Consider the following 26542-nt stretch of genomic DNA (forward strand, 5'->3'; position numbering starts at 1 on the left):
TCTAAATAAATTGCTGGTGATTATACCCTCCTATGCCCTCAATTTGTCACGGATGCCTTCCAACTTTGCCTGTGTATAGGTCCACTTCTAAATACGTGGTCACATGAAATCTTCAGCATAAAAAATGGAGTGCAACAATGGATCCCAGTGGACCTCAGCCATAAAGAGAAATTCTGAGGTTCTTCCTGATGAGTAGAAAAGATCCCAAACTGACAATTAGTGTCAGGAATACTTACATTCCTGGTTCTGCCACTAACTAAAGGTGCTAACTTGGGCACTTTATTCTCCTTTCTAGACCTCAGGTTTCCCATCTATTGAATGCAGGTGGGGTGAACTACATTAATTGCCAATATATTTGTGTCAGATAACTAAATGTTTGAGGGGGCTGCTGCCCATGGTCCTGAGCCATCATTTATCTCTAGGGAGGAGCATTTCTCTGGGAGTTTGAAGGGGTACATAATCCCCTCCCACCATCTCTTAGCATCCTTCCCCTGGTGCTTCTTAAAAGTTAACGTTTATCACAATGGTTAATAATGAGTATGAGGTGAGTATTACCTGGGAATATCTAAGGGCAATAATTCAAGTTAAGGAAGTTACAGTCAATTTTTGTCACTATGAACAGTAGACAACAAATACCCAGTAAGACAATAGTTGGGTAAAACCTTGACCAATGGGAGGGTCAGATTAGTTTGTAAGTTAAAAAGATTTCTTTTCAAGTTAAGAAGGTAAAGCTTAGAAACCAGTAATGTGAGAGTCAAAATTTCTTTACTGATAGAGGATTCTGTAGTGTGCCAGGAGCAATCCTTTCAACATTTATAATACGAGTGTTCGAAATCCATGGGTTCAGAACTTGGTAGAGATAGAGAAGGTATAAGAGAGAAGGCTGAGTGAGGATCAAGCCTAAAAGAGAGAAGTTGGTTTTTATACTACATTCCAGATATTAATTAGCTGACACGGGACTTACCTTTTTCCTACAAGATCATTATAGGGAATTAACCTAGTAGTCTAGTTCATTTGGTTCAGATTAACTGAGGTTTTATGATGTGCTTAAAGAAATATGGTATTCAAAGAGGGTGTTGTGTATAGAGGAAAAGTTTGAGGTTTGAATAGCAAATTGGATGACAGGTGATACCTACTTTGGAAGACTCTTTGGAGGCTGCATTTCTTGATTTAAGATTTAATGAGATAGACTACAGAAAAGGTGCCATTCATTGAGAGTCCTAATACAGATGTCTCTAAATGTGGTGCTGGGAGGCTGCTATGGTGAAGAGGTCCCTACTGGGGACTCAACGCAGGAGACACTGTGCTCCACTCTCCCCAGGTGGTAATTCTGTGCCCCTTCACTGGCATCCAGCAGACCTTCCCTTGCAGCAACTGGCTGGATGAGAAGAGAGCGGACGGGCTGATTGAGAGGCAGCTCTACGAAATGGTGTCTCTCAGGAAGAAGCGGCTGAAAAGTAAGTGAAAGAGACCCAGAACCTGGAGGCCTCTCAGCCAGGGCCAGCAAAGGCCAGAATGTCAGACCCTTGGGCAAAAGCTGTGAGGGCAGTCCACTCCTGCTTCTTAAGTCTCCTCTAGAAAGGAAGGAAAAAGCTCCCTCAACCCCGCCAAGCAGCTCCACTCTCCAAAGTACAGGCTATACAGAGTCACACCCCTGGCACCAAGGCTGACTCCAGTGTCACCAAATGGAATAAGCTGCTGTGATGAGCTAGGTGTTAACCTGAATCGTTCACTACAGTGCACTCTGAAAGTGCTGGACATAGGGTGAGTGGAGTCAACTTGTCCCCTGATTTAAAACACACGAATACACTTTAGCCACTAAAAAGAACATTATGGCACCTTATTTTTAATAGTAATGAATCCTTAGCTTTCTAAACTTGGCTATAATGGGTTTTTGAGAATGGGACACATCTGTGTATACCCTGCCCTTCAGTCCTGATCATTTTGGATTTTTCCTTCTTCCCTGTGGTAATACGAAAATCTCTTCACTTCCTGAAGTTTATGGTGCAACTTGATCTGTCTTGCAGAATTCCCTTGGTCCCTGTGGGTCTGGACGACTGACCTAAAGAAAGCTGGTACCAACTCTCCCATCTTCATCCAGATTTATGGGCAGAAAGGACGGACAGATGAGATTCTCCTGAATCCCAACAACAAGTGGTTCAAACCTGGCATAATCGAGAAGTTTAGGGTAGGAGAGGAGTGTGACGGGGTGGGAGGGAGAAAGGAGGAAAGGATGTAGGGCATTTGTCCTGGGGATTCTGGTTCTCTAAGCCAGGTTTTGGACCAAGTTTGAAGGCAAAAAGGTACAATGGAGATTTTAGATCCCTGCAAGGGAGACAAATTTGATGATTTATAAGCAATGTATTGAATGGGGTACAATTTCGATCTGGCCCATTCATCTGAATCCAACAGTCCAGAACCAAGGCTGGGCAAAGAAGCAAGTATGGAATGGCTTAAGCTATTCAGGAGTTGGAGAATCACTGCAGAACAGAGACCCTGAGCGTGCTTAGTGTCAGACTGCCCAATATGGACTGATTTAGAGAGTAAGGATCAAATTTAATCAAAAGTGTGAATTTTAGAACTTTTTTTTTTAAATTCAGCTTTAAAACTTGCCATTATGCATAAAACTAGAGCAAGGATTTTTTTTTACCCTAATAGAAGTGCTATTTCAACCTTTAGGTAGGAATAATTTGTAATTTGAGATTCTCCTCTCAGCACCTCATTTGTACCTCTGTTACACCACTCAGTTCATTGCTCTTTACGTATTTATCTTTTCTGCTAGACTGTGAGCCCCCAGAGAAAGGGCACAACTGCTTATTGATCTTTTTGTCTGTTTCACTGCCCAGTAGAGTCCTGGGGCTGTGGGCCTGTGCTAATTTGCAGGGCTGCCCTATAGATTTTGTTACTGGAAGTTTATTGCTTGGAGGATCTTCTTTAGTCTGAATCCCACTGTGGGGCAGTTATTTTTGTTCAGTTTCACTGGCCCAGACTGAACCCTTCCTGTATATGGCTGTCCTGCCCTCATGTGCTCCTGGTTACAAGGGTCATGAGAAGATAAAGTATGTGAGGGTGGCTTGATTAAAGCAAACCCATCCTCACTGCTGAAGAAAGAGCCCAAAGCAGGTTCCCTCCTGAGAGTGGGTCAGCTATAAGAATAAACACGTTTTTTCAGTTATGCCCACTCAAATGTTTTTATTTCTCACCATAGATTGAACTCCCGGATGTTGGCAGGTTTTATAAGATTCGAGTATGGCATGATAAAAGGAGTTCTGGTTCTGGATGGCATTTAGAAAGGGTGAGATGCACCATCTAGGGGTTTTGGGGGGTTGTTGGGAAAGAAACAAGGATGGTCCCTTTCAATGACCCTGTCACATAAATTTGCCTCTGTATGTATTGCGAATGGGGACTGAAAAGTGTTACGGCGAGACCTGAATTTGGATACAGGCCCCAGGGACTTCCTGATGGGGAGAGACTTCCAAAGTAGATTAAGAAAACACTCAGGTGTTTGGGGGGGCTTGCATTCTGCCCTAGTCATCTGGTTGCTAGGCAAGTGCGGGTATCCAGGAAACCACGAACAAATACTAATCCAGCCCTCTGCCTGCCATAAGGATTTTCTCCAGGAAATAGCCTTGGCTTCTCTGCAATGAGATAGCAGAATGGGGACTCCAGGGCATTGGTGAACATCCCTGGTGCACCCACTTGCTCACTCCAGAACTTCATTCCAGATGACCCTGATGAACACTCTGAACAAGGACAAGTATAACTTTAATTGCAACCGCTGGCTGGATGCCAATGAGGATGACAATGAGATAGTGAGGGAAATGACTGCAGAAGGCCCAACAGTGCGCAGGATCATGGGCAGTAAGTACTGATGGGCTCTCCATCCTGGGAGACAGTGGAACTCCTGCTTGGTGTCCCAGTGGGCCTGACCTATGAGCTGAGAGTCTTGTCTACTATGCATCTTCAGGCCTCTTAGAGTGCCAGAGTGGATTTGGAAGGTCCTTGACTCAAGACTGGCTTGGAAAAGTCATCTCCAAGTCATGATGCCAGAGCTCTACTGTGATTGGTGTGGTGGGGAGGGAGGGAAGATGTATGGGTCTTCTCGTTGGCTCTGAGGGGATGAGAAGCATCTGTCCTGAACAATAATTCTCCAGAGCCTCCTTGAAAGGAGATATCCTCTTGCTCCCCTCAAATGGTGCATGAAATGTTCCCCAAAAGAAAAGCTAGATCTGGGTTCCTGTAGCCACAGTTGGCTGATAGCTAATAAGTATTCTATCTCTAATTAAGGATAGTAGGAGAAGAACTAAGCTTTAAATGTGGAATCCAGGAGCCACATTCAAATAGCCAAAGGGAAGAAGTCATTTTGCCTCTAGGTTATAGACGCACAGTACTGGCAAATACAGAGCACATGCCCTGTCTTTTTCACATGGCAGACATTACTAAGTGATCAAAACATTCTCTCCCATGAGTCTGAAATGAGCTTTGTAGCCCTCAATAAAGAATTCCAAACAGACATTAACAATTGATCAGAATTGGCACTTGAGATAATTAACCCATTTGCTATTTTAAGCAGGAAAATAGTATTGCAAAATTACAAAAATGTAAAAATATATAGAAAACAATGTCACCCATAGTTCCAGTAGACCTTCTAAATATCTCCATAATGTCATTTCACAGGTGATTGTGTGATATTTATAAACACTGCATTTGCACACCCAGTAGAAACTCTGTATATATTTGTTGAAATAGTTTGATCAGAGTTAAATACTCATAAACATAGAAACGTCAAACAGCAAGTATCTAAAAAGAGATCATTCCGTCTGTTAGTTTAATTAGGCAATGCTTGTAATTAGCATCATGTTTCTTTTATTTTATGGTTCTCCTTCATTCTTAATTAAATATATGACTGTAGAATATTTGTGTGCAAAGGCCCTTAAAATAGCCTGATGCAGATAAGGAGCTGAGGACGTTCTTGCCATGGTTACACAGTTAGTTAGAGACAGAGTTAAATCTAGTATAAGGTCTCTTGCTTCCTGGTTCAGTGGCTATACCAAAACATCACCCTGCCTTTTTGCATTCAGTAATAACTGCTTTGGGAACAAGGCAATCATCTCTCTAAATATCATGATAACATGTAACCCATTCCCAAAATTGGAACTTAATATAATATTAAAGATAATGGCAAAAATTGCAATTACTTTTGCACTAACCTAATGTGTAGTCCACCAAGGCAGAAATACACCTGTTCTTAGACCTGATCTGTTTACTTTGCATGCCAGAATTGAGCCTGTAGGTATAAAGAACTGGGGAGAGGTCTTGGGCCCTAACTGCTTTTGAAACTCTTCTAACTAACTCTCATGATTTTAGATTCTCAGTCTCTATTTCTACATTATCTGGCACTGTCAGTCTTGAGCCTTTTGATAGCATTGCTTTTTGAATTTTGTGACTGACAGCTCTAATCAATCCTCTCTGGTATGGTAAGTCAGCGATTCTCAAACCTCAGCATGCATCATCACCAGGAGGGCTTGTTAAAACTCAGATTGCTGGGTTCCACTTGCAGAGTTTCTAATTCAGTTAGTCTGGAGTGGGACCCAAGGATCTGCTTGTCTAACACATTTACAGGTAATATCCACGCTGCTGTTGGGGAACCACACTGAGAACCACTGTGTCAATGTATTTACCACTTTTCTAACTGCTCTCCAGCTTCCAAAATTGTGTTGTGTTCTCTACACTTGTCCCTTCCCCTAGTTGGTGAAACCTTTTTTGTTTAGTTAAATTTTTAAAACAACCTGTAGATTGCCATTTTGATAAGTTTTTCTAAAGAGAAATCTATTTTAATTTGTAATGTCCGGAATGTTCTTTACTTCCACCCCCTCTTTGCCTTGAGTGAAGCATGACTTTCCCCTAAGAACCTTATTTTCCCTCCTCATGAACTGTGGGGCACATGGAAGGGGGTGTTCTCCTGACTCCCTCTGCACATTCAGATCCTTGCGTGCACCACACTTCTTCCCAGTATTGCCTTCTACCCCAGCCCAGTGCTATTTCTGTTGGTCTCTGGCCCTTCCCCTCTTTCACAAAAGATGGTGTCATGCATCCCTTGGTTAGTGTCTAGATACCATGCCCTGCCATAATCCTGGGACAGTGCATTAGTTTGCTAGGGTTGCTGAAACAAAGTCCCACAGACAGGGTGGCTTAAATAACAGACATTTATTGTCTCACAGTCTGGAAGCTAGAAGTCCAAGATGAAGGTGTTGGCAGGTTTGCTTTCTTCTGAGGCCTCTCTCCTTGACTTGCAGACAGTCATCTTCTTATGTCCTCTTTCCCATACACGTCTGGGTCCTAACCCCCTCTTCTCATAAGGACACCAGTCATAATGGATTAGGCCCCACCCATATGACCTCCTTTTACTTTAATTACTCATTTAAAGGCCCTATCTCCAAATACATTCTGAGTTATTGGGGAATTAGGACTTCAATAAATAAGATTGGGGTTATGGGCACAATTTAGCTTATAACCAACAACATCTCCTAAAGTACAGTCAAGCGTCCATCTATATCAAAACTACCTGAAGTGTTTATCGAAATGCAGATTCCTAGGCCCACCACCAGCTATGCTGATTAGAGACCTTGAGGGCTATTCCTGGTAATATGCATTTTGTCAAGCATGCCAAGTAATTTGTATGCATACTAAACCTTAAGAGGCTTTGTCTACTTCTTTCAGCGTCTGTGTAGAACACCCACTCAGCTGCATCCTGGTGCTCACCTGTGATGGGTACTACAGGACTGAATGAAGGGGGATGAATGATAAATGAAAACAAAAAACAAAAGAATCTGTTTTAAAGAAGGGGCCTGGAGACTCCTTGCTTCTGTCAAGTAAGGGCCTTGAGCTTCCACAGCCCTTCGTATTTATTGGGTAGAAAGAGCAGGGAGGAGGAGGTAACAACTGGTAAACCGCTTGATTGATCATAGGTTCACATTATTGCTAACAGGCTTCAGATGTGCCCAATCACAAGTCACGCTCCTGGGGTGTGACTGCCCTCAGCATTCCTTCTGGGTGGCAGACACAGTTTGTCAGTTTGCCAACAACCTGCATTCACAACAGTTTGCTGTTTGTTCATATAGCCTCCAGTGGTATACTGAGTTGATCATGACTGTCATTCTTTCAGCCTCCAACACTCATCCACTTTGTTGGCCTATGCCCACCCCACTTAGCCAGCCCTTCCCTGCCACCTAATTTAGGATCATCCCATGAAACTGCCCCTTCTTTGAACCCATGCCCCACCCTCTGACTCAAGCTCCTGCACTCCCAGCACTTTTGTGACCTTGGTACACTTCACCTCACCCTCGACCTGTCACTTCTTCCCCCCTCCACATTTTTCCTGGTCTGTCAGGGGCTGACATAGATAGGTGGAGGATGAATCAGAGGGACAAACCTACAATCAGACCTCCAGTGGGGAAGAAAAGAGGTTCTGAAATCAGACAGAGAGAGGAGACCAGAGAGGAGAAGATAAATTCAAGAAATATTTTAAAGGTGGAACTGGCAGGTCTTGAAGTGTGAATGCTGTGGAAACACAGTGGTGAGATAAGCTTCCTGTTCAGAAAGTTGGGACAAACTTTGCAGATGAAGTAACATTTGAGCTAGGTCTTCTATGTGGAGAGATTTGACAGACAAGGAGAGACCATGTCAGGAGGTGGAGGAGATGGCAAGGAAGAGCATCTCTACAGTTTACATGTATAAAATGTGCTTGTAAACATTTTTAACAGTGTACAGTTGTGGGGCTATCCTAGCTGGTATTTTTTTGTTATCTTCCATGATGCTATTAAAAAAACCATTTCAAGGAGAAAAATAATTCTGGTGATAGTATGGATATGGATAGTATGGATTGAAGGGCTGTCTGTTGTGGCTATAAGGCAGTTTGATGTCTTCTGGTGGTCCCTGGCTGTATTTCAGAGCCCAAACAAACTTGAATTTCTTTCTCTCAACTGCTCTTTATGGCCCACAAACATTTATCTTATGCTTGGAACACCCCCGTGTCCTCACTCACCTCTACAAGTTCTCATATCTCCTTTTCTGGTTGGAATGCTTTGTAACAGTAAATAGAGCTGGTGACAATGCTTCATTTTCCCAGCTGGTACCAGTGTGAAATGTGTAATGTGTGAAGATGTCCTGGAAGTCCCTTAAGAGGAGAGTTTTGGACTCGTGTAAAATGAGTAAATACCAATTTAAAATCAATTCTCTGAGTTTGAAGTTGTGTATCTCTGGTTTACTTACAAATTAAGGGCCGGCCAAATAAGCAATTAATGCCATGTCTGAGAGCCAAGAGGCTTTTGGGAGTGATTGTTCTGATTAGCACAGACTGGGAGATATGGACAATACACATGCCAGCCCACAATTTGTCTCCACCTTGGCTGTCCCTCAGGAGCTACATGACAGTAAAATAAATGAGATCCGTGTTCTCCACTATACTTCCGAGAGAAGTGATTACACACCAGTGATGAGTGGGCAAGAGGCCACTGGACTCGAGTGCAGAAAATCATAGCTTCTCGTTAATAAGAGCTGTAATTTTAAAATTAAAGTACCAGAGGCTCTGTACTTACCCATCTCTTTAAAGTCTTTCACTACTAGTGTCTAACAATATAACTCTTTTTAATTGTCCACAGACTTCTTGCCAGGAAGGAGCTTGGGACATCCATGGCTGGGGTGTTTCAGAGGGGTGCCTAGAGAAAAATCAAGACCCTTGAGAACTTCCCACCAAAGGGACCTCAGAGCTCAGAACCAAAGGGATGGGAATTCCCAGGCAAAAGGATTTCTAAATTCCCTTATTACTTTGCTTCTGGAAATTGCCTAAAAGTTACAGCTAGAAAGGCAGAACTGGCCTTCATCATAATTAAGAGTGAAGCCAGCCCCAGCCTGGTGTTGAGAGCTTTCCTTCCCTGCTGTGTCATGTTTCCACCTTCAGTCTTCAGCTGTTCATTCCTCTCACTGTTGACACATTGGACCATTGAGAGCGTCACACAAAAGAACCAACTTCATTTATACAAAGGCTGAAGATTGAAAGCATTTAGCATTTGAATTTTAAAAGAGTTGATTAGAGAAGACAATGATGGTTAAATTTCAGGTGCTGTGGCCCTACTAGGAGACGATATTGGTAGGCAGGAGATTTCTCCTCAATCTTAACTCATGGTTTAAATGCCTACCTATACCAGCTTTGCTCAAGGCAGGCCTCTATGTACCATCAGTTGTTCTTTGCCTGTTCTTCTAACAAGTGTTTTTGCAACAGACACTCTATCTTCGTGTACTCATATGTTTCATGGTCAAATTAATTTTTCAGGTGTCTGCATATCTCCAAATAAAATGGTCATATTACTGAAAAAATAATTTGTACACTGAATTCAACTCCCTGGTGATTTGTCTCATTCTAGGTATACTCTGTCATCATTTTAGATGAACTACAAATGAATCATGTCCATTTTTAAAAACAACAGCTATGGTGGGACACGGTAGCTCATGCCTGTAATCCCAGCACTTTGGGAGTCCGAGATGGGTGGATCACCTGAGGTCAGGAGTTCGAGACCAGTCTGGCCAACATGGTGAAACCCCGTCTCTACTAAAAATACAAAAATATTAGTCGGGCATGGTCACGGGTGCCTGTAATCCCAGTTACTCGGGAGGCTGAGGCAAGAGAATTGTTTGAACCCAGGAGGCGGAGGTTGCAGTGAGCCGAGATCACGCCATTGCACCCCAGCCTGGGCAACAAGAATGAAACTCCTTCTCAGAAACAACCAACCAAAACAAAAAACAACAGCTATATTGAGATATGATTCATGTGCTTATGATTTACCCATTTAAAGTGTACAAGTCAATGGTTTTTAGTATATTAATAAAATCATGCATCCATCACCACTATCAAATTCCAGAACATTTTCATCTCCCCCAAAAAGAAACCCTATACCTGTCAGCAGTCATACCCATTTCCCTGCTTTACCCCTCTGCCTCTGACAACCACTAATCTGCTTTTTGTCTCCATAGATTGGCCTAATCTGGATATTTCGTATATAGAGAGTCATACAATACATGGCCTTTTAAATTTAGTTTATTTCAATTAACACAGTGTTTTCAAGATTCGTCCATATTGTAGCATGTATCAATACTCTGTTCTTTTTATTGCTGAATCATAGTCCATTGTATGGATGTACCAAATTCAACTGTTAAAGAGCATTTATATTGTTTCTATTTTTCAGTTATTATAAATAATGCTGCCATAAACATCCATGTACAAGTTTTTATGCAGACATATTTTTAATTCTCTTGGGCATACACCTAAGAGTGAATTTGCTGGGTCATTTGGTAGCTCTTTGGTTAACTTTTTGAGAAACTGCCAAACTATTTATCAAAATAGCTGTACCATTTTAAATTCTTATTAGTAATGTATGAGAGTTCCAATTTTTCTACATCCTTGTCAACACTTGTTCTTCTCCTTGATTATTCATTCTCAGGGTTGCTTTGGCTATTCTGGGTCCCTTGCAGTTCCACATGAATTTTAGAATCAGATTGTCAATTTCTACAAATAAGTCAGTTGAGTTCTGTTAGGGCCTGCATTGAATCTATAGACCAGTTTGGGGAGTATTGCCATCTTAATAATGTTAGGTCTTCCAATTCATGAACATGAAATGTTTTTCCATTTATTTAGATCTTTATTTTCTTTAAAAAATATTTTGTGGTTTTCAGAGTGTATGTTTTTCACTTATTTTCTTAAATTTACTTCTAAATATTTTATTCTTTTTGATACTATTGCAAATATAACTGTTTTCTTAATTTCACTTTCAGACTATTCATTGCAAAAGGATAGAAATATAATCAATTTTGGTATATTGATCTTGTACTCTACAACTTTGCTGAAGTCATTTATTCTAATAGTTTTTTAGTGACTTCCTTATGATTTTATAAATACATGGCTATGTCACCCATAAATAAGATACTCCTTCCTTTCCAATTTAGATCTTTTTATATATTTGCTTGCCTACTTGCCTTGGCTGAAATCTCCAGCACCACATTGAATAGAAGAGATGACTTGTTTCTGATCTTAAAGGGAAAGTGTCCAGACCAGTCTTTCATGATTGACTATGATGTTAGCTGTAGGTGTTTTATAGATAACATGTATGGGTTGACGAATTTCCTTTTCATTCCTAGTTTGTTGATGGTTTTTTTTTTTTTAATCATGAAAGGGTGTTAGATTTTGTCAAATGCTTTTTCTACGTTTATTGAGATAATCATGTGATTTTTGCTTTTTATTCAATTAATTTGATAAATTACATTAATTGATTTTCAGCAGTTAAACCAATTTGTATCTCTGGGATAAATCCTACATTGTCATGATGTATAATTCTTTTGATATGTCACTGAATTCTTTTTGTGAATACTTTGTTGAAGATTTTTGTATTCATATTCATAAGAGATATTGGTCTGTAGTTTTCTTATGATTTTGTCAGTTTTGATACCAGGGTAATGCTGGCCTCAGAAAATGAGTTGAGAAGTGTTTCCTCCTCTTCTATTTTTGGAAGAGTTGGAGAAGTATTAGTATTATTTCTTCTTTGAGTGTTTGGTAGAATTCAGTAGTAAAAACATCTGGACATAGGCTTTTCTTTGTGGCTAGGTTTTTTAAATTACAAATTCATCTTTTCACTTAAAAGATTTGGAATTTTATTTTTAATGGGCATATTGTAATTGTATGTATTTATGGGGTACAATTTAATATTTTGAGACAAATATATGTTGTGTCATGATCCAATCAGGGTTTTTTGCCTATCCATCACCTCATGCATTTGTCATTTCTTTATTGTGAGAATGTTCAAAAGCATTTCTTCTAGCTATTTTGTTATATACAAGTCTTTATTGTTAACTATGGTCATTATACTGTATAATAGAACATCAGAACTTATTCCTCTCATTTAATTGTAACTTTGTACCCATTGATCAACTTCTCCCCATCCTCTCCTCCCCATCCTTTCCCCAGTCTCTTTTAACTACTCTGGTAAAAATATTATTCGATTCCCTGCCTCTAAGACATCAACTTCTCTCTCTCTCTCTTTTTTTTTTAATATTCCACATGGGTGAAATCACGTGGTATTGGTCTTTCTGCATCTGACTTATTTCACTTAACATGATGTCCTCCAGGTTCGTCTATGTTGTTGCAAGTGACAGGATTTTATTCCTCTTTTTCGTGGCTGAATCGTATTGCATTGTGTATGTATACCTATTTTCTTTATCCATTCGTCCATTATTGGACACTTAGGTTGATTCTATATCTTGGCTATTGTAAGTAGGGATGATGCAATAAACATGAGAGTACAGATATCTCGTCAACATACTGATTTCATGTCTTTTGGATATATACCCAGTAATGGTATTATTGATCATATGGTTCTTCTATTTTTAACTTTTTTGAGGAACCTCCATACTGTTTTTCATAATGGCCATACTAGTTCACACTCTTACCCATAGTGTGCAAGTGTTCCCTTTTCTCTGCATCCTTGCCAACACTTCTTTTGTGTTTTTGATGATAGCCATTCTAACTAGAGAAAGATGGTATGTTTCATTTTGGTTTTGATTTGCATTTCCCTGATGATTAGTGATGTTGAACTGTTTTTTCATCTATCTGTTAAACCATTTGTATGTCTTCTTTTGAGAAATGTCTGTTGAGGTAGTTAGCCAATTTCTTAATCGAGTTATTTGTTTGCTTGTTTGTTTTTACTGTTGAGTTGTTTAATTTTCTTATATATTTGAATATTAACCCCTTGTCAGATGTATAATTTGCAAATATTTTCTTCTATTATGTATGTTGTATCTTCGCTCTACTAATAGTTTTCTTTGCTGTGCAAAATTTTTTGTTTGGGCAAAAGTTTGATATAATATTATTTGTCTGTTTTTGCTTTTTCTGCCTATGCTTTTGAAGTCTTATTTAAACAATTCTTGCCCAGCCTAACATTGTGAAGAATTTCCTGTTTTCTTCTAGCAGTTTAATCAATCTTTTCACTTTTTATATGTCTATTTAGATTGTATATTTTTTCTTGAGCCAATTTTATTGGTAACCTTTTTATTTTTAACCTATTTATGTCTTTGAATAGAAAAATGTGTATTTTGTTGATAGAAGATAGTTAGATCCATTATCCATTTTGCCAATCTCTGTGTAATAGAGTCTGATTTCTTTTTCATGTTTGACTACTGGCAGGTTTCAAACTACACCACTCCCCTCTTCCTTTTTGCCTCATATATAGGCCAGCTGATAAGAAAGCCTCATCATCCTTCCTTAACACTGGTGGAAAGTTTAAGCCATACAAGCCCTGACCATTCAAAGGAACCACCACCTCAGTCTCACTCCCTAACTACCATAAAATCCTAATCTCCCTGCTGTCCCAGGCTATTACTGGACCTGCTCAAGAGCCCACCAAGCTCTCCCAAGAACTCCTCATTATGTAAATAATAGAATCTTGCTCTTGGTGCATGTGTAGTATCATCAGCCTTGATATCTGAGCAAATTTGGGGTGGGTGGATTCACCCTGTTTCTGCAGAGTGGCCACCACACTCTGGCTTTTGATGGAAATGTTTAGACTAATTAGATGTAATGTAATACATTTAAAGCAATTACTGATATGTTCGGATTGACATTTGCCATTTTGCTAACTATATTTTGTATGTGATATCTTTTTTGTCTCTTACTGCTTATATGTCTTACATATTTTTATATTCTCACTGCTTTCTTTACTGCTTTTATATATTTTACAGAGTACCATTTTTGTTCCCTCATTGTTTCTTTTATCATATTTTTGGGGTGATTTTCTTAGTGATTGCCCAGAAAATTACAATTACATTTTAATTTAAAATAATCTAGTTCAGATTAATATTAACTTAATTTCAGTAGTATACAAAAACTTTGTTCTAATATAGGTTTGTGCTTTTCCCCTTCCTTCATGCTATTATTGTAATATAAATTGCATCTTTACATATTATAAGCTCACTAGTGGTGCAGCTCTATATTTACTGCTTTATGTGGTTGTCATTTATATGAGATATGAGAAGAAAAGATTGACAAACAAAAAATATTTGCACATTTTCTATGTATTTCCTTATGTCACTGCTTTTTCTGGTACTCTTTATTCTATGAGGTGATTTCGAGTTACTGTTTAATGTCTAACATGAAGGTTTCTTTAATATTTCTTGGCAGATCTGCTAGTGATTAATTCTTATAGTATTTTATATTCTGGGAATGCCCTAATTTCTTCTTAATTCTTGAAAGGTAGTTTTTGTGGATTTAAAATTCTTGGTTAGTGATCTGCACACTGATTATATCATCCCACTGCCTTCTGGCCTCTATAGTTTCTGATGAGAAGTCAGCTGTTATTGTATTGAGCTTCCATTATAGGTGATGAGTCACTTTTGTGTTACTACTTTCAAGATTCTCTCTTCGTCTTTGGCTCTCAACAGTTTGACTATAATATGTCTAGGTATAGATCTCTGCATTTATCATAACTTGGAGTTTGTTGAACATGTTGAATATGTATATTAATGCTTTTAAAATCAAATTTGGGAAGTTTTGGCCATTATTTCTTCAAATATTCTTTCAGTCCTTGTCTATATCTTCACCATAGGATATTTCATTTGATCCCATAGCTTTAAAGGGACTCCATATACCTATGATGACCAAAGTCATGTCACCAATCCTGACCCTCCAGACATATTCAGCTGCCATCTTGACCTCTGTTTTTGAACATCTAATAGACAGCTCAAATGTATAACGAACAGAAGAGAACCATTGATTTCCATCTCCAAACCTGTCCTTCTCCCAAGACTCCCCTAATCCTTAGTGGCAACTCTATCCACCTAATTGCCCAAGCCAAAAACCTAGGAGTCACCTGCAACTTCTCTCTTTTCCACAATTACCTATCTGATCCATCACCAAGAACTATTGTGTCCAAAATAGTATCTTTTAGACTTAGCATCCAAACTATGTTGCTAATCTGTTGACTTTTCTCCACTTCTGTTGCACCTCCAGTCCTAGGCATCTAGACTACTATAATTCTAGCATCCTCTCTTCTAGACTACTATAATTATTCTGCGAACTGACCTCTTTGATTCTATTCCTTCTTTCTGTATAATCAGTTCTTCATGGCAGCTAGAGTACTCTTTAAAACATAGACCAGATCAAGTTACTTCCTTGCTTGAAGCACTCCAATGGCTTTCTGCTGTACAGAAATTAAAATTAAAAATAAAAAGGAAGCCACACTTCTTACCTTGACCTGCTACACCCCATGTATCCAGCTCCTGTCCACCTCTGGGCCTCATCTCATATTCCTTCCCATTCCTTCTACTTCAGCCATATTGGCCTTCTCCCTGTTCCTAGAACATACACTGGGCATGTCCACACAGGGGCCTTTGCACTTGCCAGAATTCTCTAACTTTATAGGTCACACATTACCTCCTTGCAGTCACCTTTTCTGCATCTCTAAATAATTTATATTCCCTCACTCCACTCCTTACCACTCCAAGACGTCCCTCCACTGTATATCTTAGTTACAGATATAACAAAAACATTTTCCTGTTCATAATTTGTGATTTTACTTTCCGTTGCTCCTCTCTACTTTTACTCTTAACTCTAACATCGGAATTCCTGTACTGTTAATGGTGCCTGACATCTACTAGGCTTCAGTAAACCGATTTGTTTTGGGGTACCATTAACATTAAACAGATTTGGGGTGAATAAGTGAATGAATGGATGCATTTTACTTTTCAGCTTATTTTAAGTGAGAAGGAGGGCTGGGCATGCAGGGATGCAGGTCTGCCCCCTCCACAGTACATTTTCAACATGGGAAGAAGCTGCTGCCCTTCCCACAGTGACTGCATTTCATGCCTTTCTCTCTGCTTCCTGGCATGTCATTACCAGTGGGAGTTCTGAAAAGAAGAAGACACAATTCTTGTTCATGGAGAAAAGTTATCTTTCTTGAGAACACATAGAAGTTGGAGAACAGCCTAAGGCAAAAGGGTTTACTGGGATGGATGGAATTGAGGGCAAACTGGCCAGCTCCATCAAAGTTCCTCAGGAAAACTTGGAAGCAATTCAAGTTTAGTAGACTGAGCTCTGGAAATTCAGATTTGAGAAGTCCGAAGCTAGGCTCAGGAATCTGAATTCTTCTAAAAGTTTCCCAGAAGAAATATCCTCTGGGATATTATACTGATAATTGACAGGATTGGGAAACTCTTGTCTGTCCCATGGCTTTAAATGGAATCCATATACCTATAATGACCAAGGGCCTAGGCCAAGAGACTTGGGGATGACTCAGCTCTTGATTGGTGTGTGGTAGGATTTAGATAGTTGGGAGGAAGAGGGAAGGTCAGCCCAGATGAGAACTAGAAGGAGAGGAGGAATCAAAGCTTAGAAGTGGGAGCCACAGGGCTAGGGATAGGAAGCAGGGGGCTGTCAGTAATGGTGTCCCTCTCTCTGCCTGCCAGTGGCCCGGTACCGTGTGACTGTGTGCACAGGTGAACTTGAAGGTGCTGGGACCGATGCCAACGTCTATCTCTGCCTTTTTGGTGACGTGGGGGACACAGGGGAACGGCTGCTCTACAACTGCAGGAATAACACAGACCTGTTTGAAAAGGGCAATGTAAGTTACAGCAATGTGCCCCACTCATCCCTGTCCTCCCGGTTCCCATGTTCCCTTGTCTTCCCTGCCCTGTTAAAGTTGAGCTGATGCTGGTCCTGGGGCCTCAGCCATCAGGAGCCTCACTCTGGGTAAAGGGGCGGGGGACTGGGGAATCCCAGCAGAGCCACTGGGAGGGCACAGCAATGCCTAGTGTATTTGGTTCCTGAGTATCTGGCCCACCCTCATTCACTAACATGCATGGACACCTGTTAGACTCCTGGGACTGTACAGCAGGGAGTTGAAGAGCCACCTTGGAGGGATTATGGTTCTCCCCCACCCCTGAGCTTTGAGAAGACAGCAGAACAGAAGGACACTGGGAAGCAGCAGCAGCATCTTTCTTACCTCAGGGGTGGGCAGAGAGGGAAGGATGCCGGGCACTGTGGACTAGAGGACCCAGGCTGGAAAAAGGCTGGGCCCCCAGGGGCCAATGTGGGAACTTGGCATTCTCCCCCATGGCATGACCACTTCAGGCATCTTGTTCATGACCTTTAGGAAAGAGAAATCAAGAAAGACCCTAAAGATGGGGTGGGAGAGCTTGCTTCTGTTGCTAGCCTCGTTGCAGTTGTGTTGGGTGTTCCCCCTGTTTCCCCAACCATCACATGGGTGTTCTGGGGAGGCTGTGGAAGCAGTGGGGAAAGAGCTAGGCAAGTTTGAGGCAAACCCGGCCTTGGGCTACCTGCTTCATTCTCCTGAGCCTCAGTTTCCTCATGCCTGAAATGGGGAAAGGATGCCTATCTGTGGCTGGCTGTTGTGAGCATTAGGGGCAGTGGATGTACCATCTCTGAGGTCAGACCTGGCCCACAGCACACAGTGGATGCTAAGTACAGAGTCATTGTTGCAGTAAAGTGAGGCCAAGGGAGCTCACCAGGGTGAAGGGATTTGCAGATGACTGCTCTGTCTCCTTCCTCTGCCACCTCTTCCTTGGTGAGGTCAGGGAAAGCCCTGGAATTCCAGTGAAGGCCTCTCTCTGAGGCCAATCCAGGCTGGCTCGATTCTTGGGATCATGGCCATTTGGAGGCTGCAGTGGCAAAAATAATCTGAGCAGGATGTTGTGGGTGGACTCAGGTTCATTTGAGGAGAGGAGGTAGCGATGCCTTTACTTCATATAACTTTTTAAATTTCCTCTCTCCTTCCCACCCACCCACCTTTCTCTTCAGCCTTCCCTACTCTTTCCTCCTACATCTTCTGACGCCTTTGTCCATCAATCCCACCTTCAGTGTTTCTGTCCCTGAAGGCTCCCAGGTGTGCTCATGTACACTTGGAAACTCTGTTGCCCCTACTGCAGTTATGCTGCCACAGTGGTGGGCAAAACTATACAATTAGCAAGACCACTTAGTCCCCATAATCAATTCTAATCATTTTCCTCCTTGGAAGGGACCCAGTATCACTCTAGAGCAAGGAGCCAGAGGAGATTCGCCAAGGAATTAGCTCATGATACATGATTGGTGACTGATAACAGCTTGTTTATTTTCCCAGAGGGAGCTGCCTTTTGAAAGGAGATCACAGAGAAGGGCCATTGTTTCACCAAAAAGTGCAGCTCTCAGTTGCTGGAAACTTGACGTTGGATGATATTCCAGTGGGAGACATTGGGGGTGGGTGTGACCTGTTCTTTATAGGTAGCTCCTGTCCCATGTGTGAAAGATGAGTTGCCTAACCCATCAGCTGATATCTGAGCTTATGTCTTTCCTTGGTGTTTGGGTCCTGTGGTAGCCATCATCCAACTGTCATTGTGGTTTCCCCCAACAAGGCTGACGAGTTCACTATCGAGTCCGTCACCATGCGGAATGTGAGGCGGGTGAGGATCAGACACGATGGCAAAGGCTCTGGCAGTGGCTGGTACCTGGACAGAGTGCTGGTGAGAGAGGAAGGGCAGCCTGAGAGTGACAACGTGGAGTTCCCCTGTCTCAGGTGCGCGTTCTGCCTCCTGGTCTTTTCTCCAGCTTAGGTTATGGTCCCTGCGTTTTGGGAAGACCCAGTTCTACTACCACTACCAGCAAGCAAAACAGTGGCTTAAGGCTATAACTGGTGGAAGAAAGAGGTGGCCTTGCTGGTGGTGCTTAGACCTGAGCCTCACATTCCCCCCCCACCCCTTAGAGTGCTGCTAGTTTCCTCTATTTAAGCACCAAAATGTGGGTCCTTGTTCATGATAAAATTTGGCAATTCCTGAATTTAAGTGAAAGTTACTTCAGAGAGTTAGTTGCAGATTGAATTAAACTTTTAAATCAGAAGGTTTTTTTTTTTTAAAATAGTTTTTAATTTAAATAGTTTTCTGACCATACCTCTCCCCTGTTAACTTCTTTTCAAGGTATCTTACTTTGTTTTCCTTTCTGCAATTTACTCATGAGATAAAGTTTCCTTTCTCTTTTTGCTTAAGCATTTGGGTTCCCATTGACTTAAAGAAGTTCCTGATAGAGAGATTTTAGAATGAGCAATACCAGTGTTTTTCATGTCATCCCGGTGGCCCTCCACATTTTACGTGGCAACATCTGGAGGATGCACACTGTATGATTGATTTGGGGCCTTGGACTGACCTGGCTCTGCAAATCTTAGTTCTAGGGCTGAGTTCTATATGTAGAGATGAGTTGCTATGTGTTCACTTTATTAGGGCTGGTCCAGGGCTCTTCGAGGGTAGCTACACTGAGGACAGCCCTCCTTTGAGTGGATGAGGGTGAGTTGCACAGCTGCCCAGCAATGAGTGTGTTGCTCTTCCTTTTACCATGAACGCAGATGTACTCACGTGCATGCCTGTGCATACAGGTGCACGCACACAGGTGCACATCTGCTGCAGCTGAATTACTTACCACTACACCAACCTAGGCCCAGTAGTTTCCCAGTCACGGAGGGCCACTGGGAGGGCTCCATAGGTCAATGATTGTGAAACAGATTTTGTCAATGACAAAGGGCGCTACAGTCTTCTACATATAGCCACTGTTCATATTACAAGGAATTACATTGAAAAGGTAAGTAATGCAGGCAACTCCAAGTGAGTGGCACTAACACAGAGCAAGCCAGGCAGGCTTCCAGGAAGGGATGGAACTGCACCTGGGCCTGGAAGGGAGATCAGAGAGTGGACAGAGGGAGAGGAAAAGGGAGGGTAGGCCACCTAGGCTGAAGAAATGGCATGAGGCATGAGTAAGGGGCTGAGGGGGTGGCTCATCCAGAGGTTGGCAAGGGGTGCCTGGCATGTGGGGAAGGAGTGAGAAGGCTGGGGTGGGAGAGGATGGAGTGTGAACACTCAGTCTCCTAAGCCATAGGGGAAGTGGGGTGCGGGGGAAGAGTACAGCCTCATTTCAAGTCATCACCGGCATTTTCACCCCCATCCTGGATCGGAGGCTAACTGGCTGGATGCCAGATGGAAGAGCTTGCATTGTTTTATTCCTATCCACTCAAAATATATTTATTAAGCACCTACTATATATTACTCCCTGTCCTCATGGAGTTTATAGTCTACAGGGAAACTAGACAAAAAGCAAATGAATAAAGCCAGAATGACACACTGTGAAGAGTGGCGTGGTGGAAACACACAACGGTGCAGGGGCTGGAGCGGGGACTAGAGATGGGGAAGGCCTGTCTGCAGAGGGACGTTGAGGCCGGCCTCCCGTGGAATGAAGAGGAGAGCACCCGGGGAAAGGACTAGAGTGTTCTGGAGTCCAGCAAGACAGGCAGGTAGACAGAGGCCACTGTCCAGCAGGGCGAGGGAGCCTCTTACATGCGAGGGAAGCCATCTGGCCTTGGGGTCAGGACAGGGCCCAGGGAGGAGGAGGGGAGACCAGCAGGAGGTTTTGGGGAGTTGATGACAGCATTTGTTCATGTTCCAGGGCTGTAACAAAGCACACAGACTGGGTGGCTTAAATGGCAGAAACATAAAGTCTCACAGTTTCGGAGGTCAGAAGTCCAAAATCAAGGTGTCAGCCAGACTGTGCCCCTCTGAAGGCACTAGGGAAGGATCTGACCCGGCCCTCTGTCCTCGTCCCTGGCAGCCTCGGGAATTCCCTGGCTTGTGATTGGCCACCTTTTCTCTGTGCCTCCTCACAGCATCTTCCTCTCTATGTATCTATGTCCAAATTTTCCCTTTTCATGAGGATACCAGTCAGATTAGATGAGGAGTCACCCTAATTACCTTATTTTAATTTGGTTACGTTTGCAATGACCCTGTTTCCAAATAAGGTCACATTCTGAGGTACTGGAGGTTAGGACTTAAATGTATGAATGGGGTAGGGTGGGGTGGGGGGACACAATTCAGTTCACCACATGGCAGCTTGGCCCTTCGTGGTGGCAGTGCAGGTGGTGAGAAGGGGCTTATTGTACACCAGAGAGAACCCTGGAGGGACAGTTCATGGGCCTTGCCCATAAGAGACAGAGAAAGAGCTAGAACTGAAAGCCCCAGACTTTTGCCTTTGATAGGTGAGTTGAAGGTCATGCCGTTTACTGAAATGGGGATCCTGGGGAGGGAGAACTGAGGGGTGGGGACAAGGTTGGACTCTGGAGGTCTAGTTGGGATGTGTTCGGTTTTCAATACAGAGTTGGGCCTTGAGAAATGAATTCAGAGAGTGAGAGCATAGAGCTAAAATTTAAAGCTAGGGAACTGCAGGGGATCCTTTAGGGAGAGCTTGTATAAAGAGAGCAGCGGGCAGAGCTCTGGGGCAGGCCAGGAGAGGGAGCCCGGAAAGGGGAAGAGGAAGAAGCTGGTGTGTGCACACTGCATTGTCACATACATGGTGCTGGGGGAGCTCAGAACCAGAAGTCTAGCCGCCCACCTGCTGTGTGACTTTGACCCAATCCCTTGTCTGGTCTTCTGCACCTTCCTGGCCGGCATGTATCTTATGGTGAGGTTGAGGGTATTGCAGTTCGAAAGGAGCCCATTAAAGGCACAGTGATATCAATGATGCTGATGGCTGGGCGGGAGAGGAGCAGAGGCCTCAAACACCCCAGAGTCCTCCCTGCCCCCAAACACTTAACAGTGCATGCATTTTTTAAGAAAATGGGTTCTTATGTCTTGCTGACACATGTAGTGATGACATTTGCCAACTCAGGACCCAGGGGACTTGGAAAAATCAGGAACTGGAGCCTGAGCATGCACACTGCTTCTTTCTTCACCTGAGCTGTTATTTTAACTCTGTTGGAGAGCAGGACAAACTAGGTCTGTTTATCAGAATTTCTGCTCGGATCAGCTGTGTGTGTGTGTGTACACACACACACACACACATGCCTGTGAGCTCAGAGAAAGAGTAATAAAATCACCACCAGACTGACTTATCCTTTTAGCAACATCTCACTCTGAAACTGGGCTGAAGTGTTTGAAGCTGAAAGAAACTGGCTATATTTGGAAATATCTATTAATACCCTGAATGTATTTAGGTGGAAACAAAATGACAAGTCATGGTTTCCTTTTGCTGCTGGGGAGGGGCTGGGAGTGGATAAGTGGTGGAGAATGAGGGGAGCGCAGGTAGAATCTTCAGATGGCTGAGGGCTTGCTGACTCTCCACACTTCCCCGCCCTGTGAATGCGTGCCCAGGCCTGCTTCACAACCTTCTCCTCTGCAGTCTCCATGCCAGGGTGACCTCAGCCAGGCAGACAGAATGGGAGGCTCTTAATTGGTTGATTTCAGGGACTCTAGAAGCCCTGAGTTCCCAAATTCCCTGTCATCAATGCCTAGGATTTCACCATTGTATCCGCATGTCTTGGAGTCTCTAATGGTTTTCTTGCGTTCTAGATTCACAGCACCAAAGCCCTTGGGAAAAGTAACAGCCTAGTTGTCGGCTAATATTTTAGTGTTAGCTAATAGCCAACTGACAGCAAGGTCTCCTGGGAATGTCGGATCTTGTGTTTTGGGAAGGAGGGTGAAAGAGAAGGTTTGGGAGAGACCACAGCATTTCCTCTGTCAGCCTTGGGGAGAGGAGTGGTCTATTAGCAGAGAGTACTGCAGTTTGGGGAGGTCTGAGCTCCATGCCAGGGAGACTATGGAGGAATTAGTGCCTTGGCTTTTACGGGCTCTGTAGCCAGGGAGTTGCCTCCCTCTCAGTAGGGTAATGGAGTGGGCTGCAAAGACCAGCACCAAGACACAGACAAATGGGAGGTGGTTTGGTTGAGAGGCAAATGTCTTGTTTTCCTCAAATATCCTGGGGAACAATGAACGGTGTCTATTCTGCCATGGGCCCCATCATAAACCATCTGGAGTGCTGAAGCTTAGAAAACTCATGCTTGCATGATTGATTTCTTAGGCTGAGTCTCTGTGCCCAGTGTGTAGGTGCTTTTCAGGTAAATTGCCCCATACCTTTCCCCCTGGTGGATGACCAGCAAAGAGATGGTACCGTGGCTCACTCCAACATGTTGAAGAGTCACAGCTATCAATCTGCAGCCCTGCAGGGTACAACTCCAGCTTCTCCTGGAAGGCAATTCTCATTTATCCCTGAGGACTCAGATCACTGATCCCTTCTCATTTCCCTCAACTTACTCTGGTCCAATACCTATCCTTGTCTTGGTCTTCAGTGCCTCAGCTGGTCTATCTTGTCTTCTTAAGTAGGCTGCCGACAGCCTGGACTGGGCCTTATGTATCCTAGCATATCTTCTCTTCCATCTCCCCACCCCAGAGCCCTCAGTACGGTGCCGTGAGGATGGAAAGCCTTTAGAAAAAGAGATGCTTGATTTCTATGCTAATGATGGCTTTCAGGACAGACTTTTGACAGTGATTGCCAAGGTCCTACGTCATGTGACCTGTCCCCTCTCCAGCCTCCTCTGCGAGCTCTCACTGCATCCATCCACATGACCTTGTCTCAACTCCTGGAGGCTGTATTCCATCCCAGGATATGTTGTTTCCTCTGGAATACTCTTCCCTTTTCTCCTGGTCTCCTTCCAAAGACCATGTGACATCATCTCCACCCATTGCCCAAGGAGTTCCCTGCCCTCCTTCCAATCTCAGCCAAACACCACCGCCTCTGGGAAATCCTCCTTTCCCACTCCAGGCTAGGATGCTTTGCTAGATGCTCCCATAGAATCATTTTACTTTGCTAAAGTCAAAGCTCTAGGTCTCCCTAGTGACTCTGCATGAATGGGTGAAGCTTTGATTGTCTGCCTGCACCACCCAAAGAGCTAACATCCCCCCATTTGCCCACCAGGTGGTTGGACAAGGATAAGGACGATGGGCAGCTGGTCCGAGAGTTGCTACCCAGTGACAGCAATGCGACACTGAAGAGTGAGTTGTCCTGATGACCAGGTGCTGGGTGTGCCCTTGGTGAGACAGGGGTCTTCCCTCAGCTAAGCCCTTCAAGAAAACACCCACCTTGGCCATCCAAAGTGCTGGGATTAGAGGCATGAGCCACGACACCCAGCAGCTAAAGATATATATATCTGACCTTTTCTAAGGTTAGACTGCAGAGTTTGAACCAGAGTGTCCCATTTCTGGTCTCAGAGTTACAGAATTTAAGATCCGGGAAGGAAGCCAGGAGAGGAGATGACCCATGCCTGTGGTAAGGGGACCCCTCTTCCCCCTCCACAACCCCAGCAAACCCAGTTGTGTAGTCAGTGATGGAGCTGGAACCAGTACCCAGGGTATCTCTGTCTATGTCACTGTCCTTCCCACTCCAGCAAGCCCCGATTTCACCATGTGGACAGGACCTCCTGACCCTCTGCTTCCTCAGTCAGAGCCTCTGAAAGCATTTAGATCAAGCTTGTCCAATCCACAGCCCGCACACGTGTGGCCCACGATGGCTTCAAATGCGGTCCAACACAAATTTGTAAACTTTCTTAAAACATAAAGCTTTTTTTGCAATTTTTTTTTAACTCATCAGCTATCATTTGTATTAGCACATTTTTTGTGTGGCCCAAGACAATTCTTCTTCTTCCAATGTGGCCAGGGAAACCAAAAGATTGGGCATCCCTGGTTTAGCTGGAAAATAGTATAAGAAAGAGGTCTCCTTCCCAGTTTCTGCTACTACATCTTTCAGCAAGAAGAGAAGCCATTTCCTCAAGTGCCCTTGGGTGGAACTAATGGAGCTGATCTAGTTCCAGGGCTGGACCCCAGGCAGGGTGTGCTCAGCTGACTTTCTCCAAATCCTTCTTCCTAGTGGGAGGACCCTACGGTGGCAGTGAGTGGCAGGCCTGGGAGTGAGCATCACTCACCTTTCCAGTGCTTCCTCCTCTTTGCCCAAAATACACACACACCCAGGGACAAGCCTGGAGGACTTGGGGTCTTGCCTTGTATTATTTCAGGACTCACCTTTTCCTCGGGTGTTTTTATCCCTGAAGACAGATAATGCAGACCTTCCTGGCTGATAAAATGGAGTGACACCCTCGTGGTAGCCCAGTGAAAAGCAGGGGGCTTCAAGAGGGTTTCACTCCTGGCTGGCGACCTCTTCACTGTTGCCATCTTACACCAAACACATGACCTTCTGAGGCTCAGATTCCTTGCTTGTGAAACTGAGGTCAGAATCCTTAGCAATAATACTGTGTGTATAATACTCTAGACAATGTCTGGAAAGATCGATCCTTCCTTTGTCTCAGTTTCTTTGTCCACTGTCAGAGAAGCTAGATCAGATGATTGTGGGAGATCCTTTCAGGCTCTTACATTTTGATGTTCTTGCTTGTGATTTACACACTTTCCTGCTCTCAGCCCATTCACACCTTCTGGAGCAGACAGAGAACCTACTAGAATTCTGCTTTTGTGGTTGAGGAGACCTCACAGAGATGGAAGGAACCCCTGCCCCAAGTTGCAGGGCTGCTTAGAGCAGGAGCCTGGATTCTCAATTCCCAGCCTGTGTTCCCCACAAGCTTCCAGCTCCAGGCTGCCCTCCTATACAGGCATCCTGCTTCCTGTCACCCCCTGCACTAACCCCTTCCCTTCCTCCCTCTGCTTTGGACTGTTCAGACTTTCGCTATCACATCAGCTTGAAGACTGGGGATGTCTCTGGGGCCAGCACAGATTCTAGAGTCTACATCAAGCTCTATGGGGATAAATCTGACACCATCAAGCAAGTTCTTCTTGTCTCTGACAACAACCTCAAAGACTACTTTGAACGTGGCCGGGTGGACGAGTTCACCCTCGAGACCCTGAACATTGGAACTGTAAGTCTCCTTCCCAAGACCATGTGACATCATCCCACCCATTCCCCAACACACATTCACACATGTGTCCACACATATGTCCACACACATGTCCACACATATGTCCACACACAGACACACACACACTCATGTACATAGGGGTAAACACGTTTTGAAGAAAAAAAACCCACTTGGGAATAATGAGTGAGGTATGTTGTTTTTCAGCTGTGACCTAGAGCAGCTGAAGATATGTAAACAGTGGTGATGCTTCCAGAGCCTTTTTGGGGCTGGAATGTGTATTTTTAGTGGTGTTACCTCAACATTTTATTTACCTACATATCCAGGACCAATGTACCTGGGTCACAGACACTGGAGAAGGAGACACTGAATGCAGGGAAGGAAAAGAGAAGGGAGGACTAAGAAAAGGGGCTAAAAATACTTCCTAATTTCAAACTTGAATGTGCATCAGAATTGGGTCCAGGAAGCTTGTTTCAGTGCATACTTTTGGGCCACACCTGAGAGATTCTGCCTTGGGAGATGGAACCCAAGAGCCTCCAGATCAAGGCTCCAGTTATCTCTGCTGCAAGAGGTCTAAGCACTTCATCAAAGAGAAAGCTGAACAGTAAAGCAGCAAGGACAGACTTTAATCAGTAATCTACCACCGCAATCAGGAAAAGAGGCCAGTGTGAACTGAACCCAACTTAGGTTTGTGCAGAGGTTTGCAAGCCTCTTTAAAGGGAGGATGAGGGAATAGGGGGAGGGTAATCAGGGGCTCAGTAGAGTCAGGGGAAAAACACAAAAAGCAG

At 43.4% G+C, this 26542-nt stretch overlaps 1 protein-coding gene across 1 annotated transcript in view; it reads left to right on the forward strand.

Moving 5' to 3' along the window:
* The window catches only part of LOXHD1 (lipoxygenase homology PLAT domains 1), a 181899-nt gene that overhangs the window by 62511 nt on the left and 92846 nt on the right, over positions 1 to 26542 (forward strand). The window contains exons 9-16 of the mRNA XM_007974137.3: positions 1322 to 1457; positions 2028 to 2188; positions 3209 to 3295; positions 3726 to 3861; positions 16504 to 16658; positions 18445 to 18605; positions 23813 to 23889; positions 25561 to 25757. Coding sequence (XP_007972328.3) covers positions 1322 to 1457; positions 2028 to 2188; positions 3209 to 3295; positions 3726 to 3861; positions 16504 to 16658; positions 18445 to 18605; positions 23813 to 23889; positions 25561 to 25757 — 1110 coding nt within the window. The remainder of the gene's footprint in view (positions 1 to 1321; positions 1458 to 2027; positions 2189 to 3208; positions 3296 to 3725; positions 3862 to 16503; positions 16659 to 18444; positions 18606 to 23812; positions 23890 to 25560; positions 25758 to 26542) is intronic.

The sequence above is a fragment of the Chlorocebus sabaeus genome, chromosome 18 (assembly GCF_047675955.1).
Source record: "Chlorocebus sabaeus isolate Y175 chromosome 18, mChlSab1.0.hap1, whole genome shotgun sequence".
NCBI lineage: Eukaryota > Metazoa > Chordata > Mammalia > Primates > Cercopithecidae > Chlorocebus > Chlorocebus sabaeus.